The 9,257-nt window shown below is 43.8% G+C and overlaps 1 protein-coding gene across 1 annotated transcript; it reads right to left on the reverse strand.

The window, feature by feature from the left end:
- Positions 1 to 238: 238 nt before the first annotated feature.
- LOC109749400 (uncharacterized) lies at positions 239 to 3,164 on the reverse strand. The gene is made up of 3 exons (XM_020308365.4): positions 3,009 to 3,164; positions 660 to 920; positions 239 to 488 (listed from the first exon to the last, which is right to left on the reverse strand). Exons 2-3 carry the CDS (start codon positions 907 to 909, stop codon positions 454 to 456), a joined length of 285 nt encoding a protein of 94 aa, XP_020163954.1. The 5' UTR covers positions 910 to 920; positions 3,009 to 3,164; the 3' UTR covers positions 239 to 453.
- Positions 3,165 to 9,257: the final 6,093 nt, after the last annotated feature.

Consider the following 9,257-nt stretch of genomic DNA (forward strand, 5'->3'; position numbering starts at 1 on the left):
TTATTGATCACCAAACACCTTCTGCTGCCAATATTATAGGGAGGGCACAATTTCTGCCGACTTCATCATGATATAAACTAAATAAATGGAGAACGCAGACTTAGAGATAGATTAATCATGGCATACTATTTTGATCACGACGTGCAACTACCTTCAGACAAAGTTTCAGGTTATTCTTACCAGTGAAAACTGCAGATGCGTTGATGACTAGTTTTCAGCTTGCTTGCCTAATACTGTATAAAGTTTGAAGCATCACACAGCTTGTACAACCAAGTCAGAAACACAGGGACAATGTTGTGACAATACACTGGAAAACATTGTTTGCTTTTGTCACGACGTCAACAGATAGTCTGAAACAACAAATCTACGCTTATTTCTGCGGTATAGCTTAATTAAGCAGCATAAGAGTGGGTATCCCAAAACAGATTGTTACCAACTCAAGGTGCATGAGCATCATTTGCCCATCTCCCAGACAACGCCACCATCCTCTGCATGCAGCAATCAACAAAAAGTAAGAGGATGATGCGGTAAAACAGAATCGATGAAGCAAATAGATATGCATGATTTCCATGGCACAGTCATCTCAAATTTCAAGATCGAGTAGTTTTCTTATGCTAAGTGACTACTCCAAGGTTCGGCCATGAAATGCAGGATTATACCTTTGATCTTTTTGTTTATCCAAACCTCAAGCAACATTCCTGCACCAACTCCAGCGGCACAAACAGCACCATAGATTGCCAATGCAGAAGGTAGAGATCGCCGGGGCAGAAAGTAACACTCGGGGACTTGTCTGATTTTCTTTGGAAGACGCTTCTTAACAATTGGCTGGCTTGACTCAGTAATCACTGGACCACTCACTGTTTTCCAGTCCGCATTCTTCAGCATATCTTTAGAGTCCTCGGTACCCATCCTGAAACTGCCTATACGTAAATGCTAATCAGAATCGATCTCCATACAGCATATCGAAGACAATCAAATCATAGCCATTATAATTCAAATACCATGCTGCTCCATTTAGATTCATGAACAGTATAAACAATGGAGCAAAAGCTCTTTTAGCTCACACAAGTACAGTGGTAGATAGAGTTGGGTTAGCCTTTGCCAGTTGCACTAGACATACCGATACAACCAAATTATCACAAGTACTCGAAAATAAATTAACATGCTTTTAGGTAGTTGAGAATTGTGAATTCTTATGATCTGCGGAAGCCCAAAAAACGCAGGTGACAAGAACTACAAGACTCTTTAAGACACATGCTTTAGATCTTTAGGAAATCCAACGATTATCCTACCCCAGGGGTAAATAAACGAAATGATGAAAATACCCCTCTACTCCTGTGCGCAGCTGTCCTTTCCAGGAACAGAGCAAAACACTACCAAGGATTAATGAACCATTCTGCTACTCAGATGCCTTCTGTTTTCCTGAATATATGCTATAAAGATGCGGAGCTCCATTCCAATCAAATTCTTTGCACAAGGGGGAAAATGTGAACAAGTTCTCGTCCTTCCAAATCCTATGCACCTTACAAAAAACATATTGTTAGCCTTAATAAGATAAAACATAGGGCAAGTATCAAGAGTCATGATGCTTGACGCTTGCATGTTTAGAGTCCATACCAACAAACAAGAATTCCATGTTACATTATTTTAAGCCTGTGGTCACATGGTAACAGAATGGAGACAAACTAAAAGAAAAGAGTTTACTCTAAACTCTACAAGCAAGATTTCATCAACTAGTCCTGGTGATGGATGCCATCAAACATATAGATATACAACAGACATAGTTTAGTAAATTAATCTGTGCACAGGTGAAAATAGAAATACAAGAGCACCACTACAGGGTTGCTATTCTGGTAGCTACAAAGCTACCATTTCAGAGTTTTAGAAAAAAATTGAAGATAATTCGTTCTTCCTAAAAGCATGAGCATAACGACTGCTATTTTTTTTCAAGAAAAGGACCACCAGCAGCAGGCAGCTAGTGGTCTCATCAAACTCAATCTGAAGGTGGTGATGTAGCTGATGATATGCTTGATCCAGAAAACAATGATGGGTATGCATGATAATTTCCCCCCTAATGTTAGTGACTACATAGCATAGGACTTCTAAAGACAAAAACTAAAACAAACCGAAGCAGAAGCACAAAATGAATAACTAAAAAAAAGTAAGGATGGCTTTCCATCAAAATGGAGGTCGGTGAGCCGCAGCAAACAAGTTCAGACTAGCTCTTCTAATTTAAAGATTACAAAGCTCCCCTGCTAAGTCATTTAGCAGAATCAGTGAGGAACCAAGAAGATACAAAGTGCAGCAGTCTCCAGGACAAGTAATTAATCAACAATCCAAGATGCACAGTCTGAGGATACTACCACATCGACTTTAAGATCAACTTAATTAATTTCATTTCTCCTTGAGTTTCCCAAACAAAAAGTTATCTCTCTTCCATGATATGTTTCTCTTTGATTTGCCAGCAGCAGTCGAATAGAACACGGGGCCATATACAACATACACCATACACGCACTAGTCTCCAACTAACAAACATTTTCTCAGATAATCTTCGGAAAAAAAAAAACACTCCATCAGACTCACATCGCGAGATGTATGATAAAATTCAGGACAAATTCAGAAAACAAAGCACGAGGAACAAATTGATCGGCCTTGTTCTCTGCTAAATTGACTCTGGATGAGGTGGAGGCCTGCGCCCTGCACGGGAGGCATGCCATGGGCGAAATCCCCTAAACCTAAAAACCATGCCGTCGTGGCCTCGTGGGAGAAGGAAGAGGACTAGCGGATGCTGCCGCAGGAGGAGGCGTCGCCGGGTACGACGACACACTCGTGAGGAGGAGGAGGACGAGACGGACGAGTCGCCGGAGACTAACGGACGGGTCGTCGAAGACAGCGCTCCGCTCGGCTCTCCCGCCTGGGAGGCGTGGGGCGAGACGTTTCATTTTTTTTTTCGAGCGGGCGAATGGATTCAGCGATTGGGGACTGGAACGGAGGGGAAGGAGCTTACCTACCTTCGCCGCTTTCCGTTTAGCCGCCGCCTGGATGCCGGTGGTGCTCGCCGGCCGGCGTGGTTCCGTGGTGCGGCGCTGCGAGGTGAGAACAGAAGCGGATCTGTTTGAGGGAGAACGTAGTGACGGGTTGATTACTGGGCTTGAGGGGAGAATCGGAGAGGCATTGAACGGGCCGAAGGAAATTATGAGAATAATAGAAAATATCTGGCCCAGTATCAAGGTTCCTCTAAACAAAGTTTTTTCTTTTCTTTTAGTGAAAGCTATTATGGCGCATTTTATTGAGTTCTTCCTCTAAACAAAGTTTAAATAGTTACAGCAGTTCCCAAAAACGACGTTCTTTTATGTAAGTTAGTTAAGGACAGAACATTGTAATAGGGAGTTGGACATGGTTGCTCATGAGTGGGAGGAGTGATCCACCGACTTTGTGGTTGGATACACCTCTTAGCTTTATTATTCCTTTGTTAGCAAACGATGTAAGTTTGATTTGAGTCAATAAAGCTAGACATGAAGGCCTTATCGTAAAAAAATATAGTTAAGGATAGAGTGAATTGCTCTCTACTTCATACCATCATGATCACTGAAGATGGAAAATGTGGTCCTCAATTCACAGAAATGCGGTCATATGGTCTTTTTGGAAACATCTAAGTGAACTAAAACGACACCAATAAGATCAACATTGTTTGTGAATGAATGACATGTGAAAGAAGAAGAAAATGCGGCCATGTGTACTACTTATATACATGTTTTTTTAGATTATGCATCATAACAGAAGTTACTGGGTTTTTTCTGGTCACGTTGGTTGAGCCTCTTATATACATGTGACAAAACACATAAAATATTACTTTACACACACGATAAATAAAGGGGCGATCTTCAGGATATGATAATCCACTAAGTTTGGTCGGTTGGAACTTGAGAAATCTCATTTGACTGAGGTTTGGACATTCATTTATCTGTTTTGACAATCATATGAGTGTGGATGTTGGTATCTCGTAGACGGCTACCTCGGTCATCATATCTAATGTTCTCTATGTTGCATGAATGCCCCTCCATCATGTCCATGCATGTCATCACTAGGATTGTGCCATTGAGCTAGCCTCTCCCCGCCTAGTCCCCGTCCCGGTGGTGCGTCTAGCATCGTCGGAGGGCGTGTGGAGGTGTGTATCCCACGGTCGGTGATTGTCTTGGTGGATCTGCTCGGATCCGGTCTTTGTTCCTCTTTGTTCTTGTGTCTTCAGGTTGGATTCTTCCGATCTAAGCTTCTCTTCATCGGCGGCGATTGTTGTTCTGGTGCGTCGATTCTATGAGGCCTTAGCACAACGACTTCCCCACTGTGTACTACAACAAGTTGTGCCCGGCTCCGGTGAGAGGTTTTATGGTACAACACTTAGCGAGGTGAAGGTGGCACTACCCGTGTGGCAGCAATATGTACATAACTGATCTTACAAGGCCTCAAAGTCTAGCAGCAAAATACACATCGGAATAACGATGGCGGTGAGGGCTCCATCCCAAAGGGACCTAGCTGGGACACGATTCTAGTGCTCAAACTCAACATCCTCAGAATAGTAATAATCATCATCTTTGGCATCTGGCACAAAAAGCCAGGTGAGTAATTTGAATGTACACAAGCATAGAATAACCATAGCATACAACAAGACAAAAGGCATAACATACACATGCATAAACAAGTCAGGTTAATGTCTCTTATTTAAGTTGTGATAAATAGTCTTTTGAATCTTTGCATGAAAACCGGCAAATAAATCAGAAGCCACAAGAACGGTCATTACAACACATATTTGGGTCATCACCGCAATAGCTCAACAATTGCCCAAGATGGCTGGCAACATGGTAGCACTTACTAATCCAAACTTCCGAGCAGTATTGATAAGAAGAATTCGATAGCTGCCCAAGACAGTTGGGTAATGATGACCCTTTGAGATTCGGTTTGGATAGCAGAAAGTCTCCTTACCTTTTCCCCAAGAAGTAGCCCTTGATATCGAACCCACGAGAGGATGTGCACTACGACAAAGACTCAAACAAGTTATGTTCTTGCAATAAATTCTAGTTTTTTAGCCGGACCTTTAACAACCTTTTGGAATGTACACAATTGTATGGAAATAGGCATGTAATGAGGTATTACTATCACAACCTTGTATTTTTTTTCTTAGCATGATGAAGTGGGGAATATGTCCAAAGTACGTCCTGACCTATCATGACCTCCATTGAGAGACAGTTGTCCAACCACTAGCCCTTATCTTCACGCGGGATTACCTCGGTTATTAAGAATTAGTCCAGGCCAAGACAAAAGCATTGAGCGTTTAATGACTACACCTCATTTATTGCCTTCCACTACCATACTAATCCTTTCTGTCACTGGATCTCTGAATAGCATTCCATGCATCCTCGCTTCTTACCTTCTCCTTGATCAATCTCGGAGATCCTGAGTACCTGCAGGGCCTTGAACGAGAAGAAGACAAAAGACAACTCCATTGTGAATCACACATACAAAATAACGTCAATCAAGGAAAGTCATCCCAATGATACTGTGCACAAATACATAAGGTTGCAAGACCTTACCTCAACTCATTGCCTAAATGATCTACGCACGCTCCACAATCGGATCACAAGAAGAAATCATTGAAGGCGTCATAAAGATGAATGCTCGATTGATAAATTGTTTTACAATATTTTCCGATTGTGATGCACCGATTACAAGTATGGGTAACTCATAGAGAATGGTTCCGATGATGATGGCGGTGATGGCTATGAATATGGGATGATAAATGGGGCTAGGGTGTGTGGGTGCACTGATACGGCGAGGTGCTATACAAACGGTTTTTAACCCCTTTCCGCGACGGCATTTGGAACCGTCGCCAAGTGAGTGTGGGTGATAGGGTGGTCCTTCCCACACGACCCAGAAACTGTCGGGGATAGGCCCTCTTGGATCACAGGCTGGGGCAAAATGAGCTCGTGTGCGATCTGGCGGGGCATCGAAACCCAATTGTTTCAGTTCGTATGTACATCCCACACGGTGAATGAAGGAAATATGCCCTAGAGGCAATAATAAAGTTGTTATTTATATTTCCTTATATCATGATAAATGTTTATTATTCATGCTAGAATTGTATTAACCAGAAACTTGATACATGTGTGAATACATAGACAAAACAAAGTGTCCCTAGTATGCCTCTACTTGACTAGCTCGTTAATCAAAGATGGTTAAGTTTCCTAGCCATGGACATGTGTTGTCATTTGATGAACGGGATCACATCATTAGAGAATGATGTGATGGACAAGACCCATCTGCTAGCTTAGCATAATGATCACTTAGTTTTATTGCTATTGCTTTCTTCATGACTTATACATGTTCCTCTGACTATGAGATTATGCAACTCCCAAATACCGGAGGAACACGTTGTGTGCTATCAAACATCACAACGTAACTGGGTGATTATAAAGATGCTCTACAGGTGTCTCCGATGGTGTTTGTTGAGTTGGCATAGATCAAGATTAGGATTTGTCACTCCGAGTATCGGAGAGGTATCTCTGGGCCCTCTCTGTAATGAACATCACTATAAGCCTTGCAAGCAACATGACTAATGAGTTAGTTGTGGGATGATGCATTATGGAACGAGTAAAGAGACTTGCCGGTAACGAGATTGAACTAGGTATGATGATACCGACGATCGAATCTCGGGCAAGTAGCATACCGATAACAAAGGGAACAACGCATGTTGTTATGCGGTTTGACCGATAAAGATATTCATAGAATATGTAGGAACAATTATGAGCATCTAGGTTCCACTATTGGTTATTGACCGGAGATGTGTCTCGGTCATGTCTACATAGTTCTCAAACCCGTAGGGTCCGCACGCTTAACGTTCGATGACGATTTATATTATGAGTTATGTGATTTGATGAACCGAAGTTTGTTTGGAGTCCCGGATAAGATCACAGACATGACGAGGAGCCTCGAAATGGTCGAGAGTTAAAGATTCATATATTGGAATGTTACATTCGGACACCGGAATGGTTCGAGTTGATTCGGATGAGTTTTGGAGTACCGGGGTTACCGGACCCCCCCCCCCCCCCGGAGGTTAATGGGCCACCATGGGCCTTAGTGGAGAAGAGAGAGGGCCGGCCAGGAGGTAGCGCGCCCCCTTGCCAATCCGAATTGGAAAAGGGGTGGGGGCGGCGCCCCCCTCCTTCGTTCTCTCCTCTTCCTCCTTCCCTCCTTCTCCTAGTTGGAATAGGAAAGGGGGGGCCGAATCCTACTTGGACCGGGAGTCCAAGTAGGACTCCTCCCTTGGCGCGCCCCCTCTAGGGCCGACCTCCTCTTCCCCCCTCCTTTATATACGTGGGATGGGGGCACCCCAAAGGCAGACCAAGTCCTCTCTTAGCCGTGTGCGGTGCCCCCCTCCACAGTTACACACCTCGGTCATATCGTCGTAGTGCTTAGGCGAAGCCCTGCGCTGGTAACTTCATCATCATCGTCGCCATGCCATCGTGCTGACAGAACTCTCCCTCGTCCTCAACTGGATCAAGAGATCGAGGACGTCATCGAGTTGAACGTGTGCTGAATGCGGAGGTGCCGTACGTTCCGTACTTGGATTGGTTGGATCACGAAGACGTTCGACTACATCAACCGTGTTATTAAACGCTTCCGCTTTCGGTCTACGAGGGTACGTGGACACACTCTCCCCGCTCGTTGCTATGCATCTCCTAGATAGAACTTGCGTGATCGTAGGTAAAATTTTTGAAATACCGCGTTCCCCAACAGTGGCATCCGAGCCAGGTCTATGCGTAGATGTTATATGCACGAGTAGAACACAATGAGTTGTGGGCAATAATAGTCATACTGCTTACCAGCAACGTCTTACTTTGATTCGGCGGTATTGTTGGATGAAGCGGCCCGGACCGACATTACATGACCGCGTTCATGAGACTAGTTCTACCGACGTGCTTCGCACACAGGTGGCTAGCGGGTGTCTGTTTCTCCAACTTTAGTTGAATCGAGTTTGACTACGCCCAGTCCTTGTTGAAGGTTAAAACAGCACACTTGACGAAAAATCATTGTGGTTTTGATGCGTAGGTAAGAACGGTTCTTGCTAGAAGCCCGTAGCAGCCACGTAAAATTTGCAACAACAAAGTAGAGGACGTCTAACTTGTTTTTGCAAGGCTTGCTGTGATGTGATATGGTCAAGACGTGATGATATATAAATTGTTGTATGAGATGATCATGTTTTGTAAAAGTTATTGGCAACTGGCAGGAGCCTTATGGTTGTCGCTTTATTGTATGAAATGCAATCGCCATGTAATTGCTTTACTTTATCACTAAGCGGTAGCGATAGTCGTAGAAGCAATAGTTGGCGAGACGACAACAATACTACGATGGAGATCAAGGTGTCAAGCTGGTGACGATGGTGATCATGACGGTGCTTTGGAGATGGAGATCAAAGGCACAAGATGATGATGGCCATATCATATCACTTATTTTGATTGCATGTGATGTTTATCCTTTATGCATCTTATTTTGCTTAGTACGGCGGTAGCATTTATAAGACGATCCCTCACTAAATTTCAAGGTACAAGTGTTCTCCCTGAGTATGCACCGTTGCTACAGTTCGTCGTGCCGAGACACCACGTGATGATCGGGTGTGATAAGCTCTACGTTCACATACAACGGGTGCAAGCCAGTTTTGCACACGCAGAATACTCGGGTGAAACTTGACGAGCCTAGCATATGCAGATATGGCCTCGGAAAACTGAGACCGAAAGGTCGAACGTGAATCATATAGTAGATATGATCAACATAGTGATGTTCACACTACAAAAAAATACACTTCCGTGATGATACGTGTTTGTCACAGTAGGTCGCGTTTTTTGTCATGCATGTACATCCATGACGATTTTATGACAGAATCAAGATAGTCGTACTTGTGCTGTCGTAGAAGTGTTCCATGACATTACCAAAATTATCATCACGGAAGTGTGCACTTCCATGACGATAAATCGCGCGTCACAGAAGTGCTTTCGTCAAGGGTGACTGACATGTTGCATCCATCGTAACGGAACGCCGTTAAGCTATCGGGTCGGGTTTTGGATCCGATAACCCGTTAAAATCCCCGACCAATGGGGATTTTCCACGTGTAAAATCATCATTGGCTGGAGGAAACACGTGTCGGCTCATCGTTGGGACAGATGTCATCCACTCATTGGACAGAAGGCGCCTATGATACGTCGAC

This window comes from Aegilops tauschii, chromosome 7 (assembly GCF_002575655.3).
Source record: "Aegilops tauschii subsp. strangulata cultivar AL8/78 chromosome 7, Aet v6.0, whole genome shotgun sequence".
NCBI classification, from domain to species: domain Eukaryota; kingdom Viridiplantae; phylum Streptophyta; class Magnoliopsida; order Poales; family Poaceae; genus Aegilops; species Aegilops tauschii.

Excerpts from the sequence above, each read along its gene's own strand:
- LOC109749400 (XM_020308365.4), bottom strand. The coding sequence starts at position 909 with ATGGGTACCGAGGACTCTAAAGATATGCTGAAGAATGCGGACTGGAAA. Across the intron at positions 489-659 it reads GATAAACAAAAAGATCAAAG|AGGATGGTGGCGTTGTCTGG; the intron begins GTATAATCCTGC and ends TGCTGCATGCAG.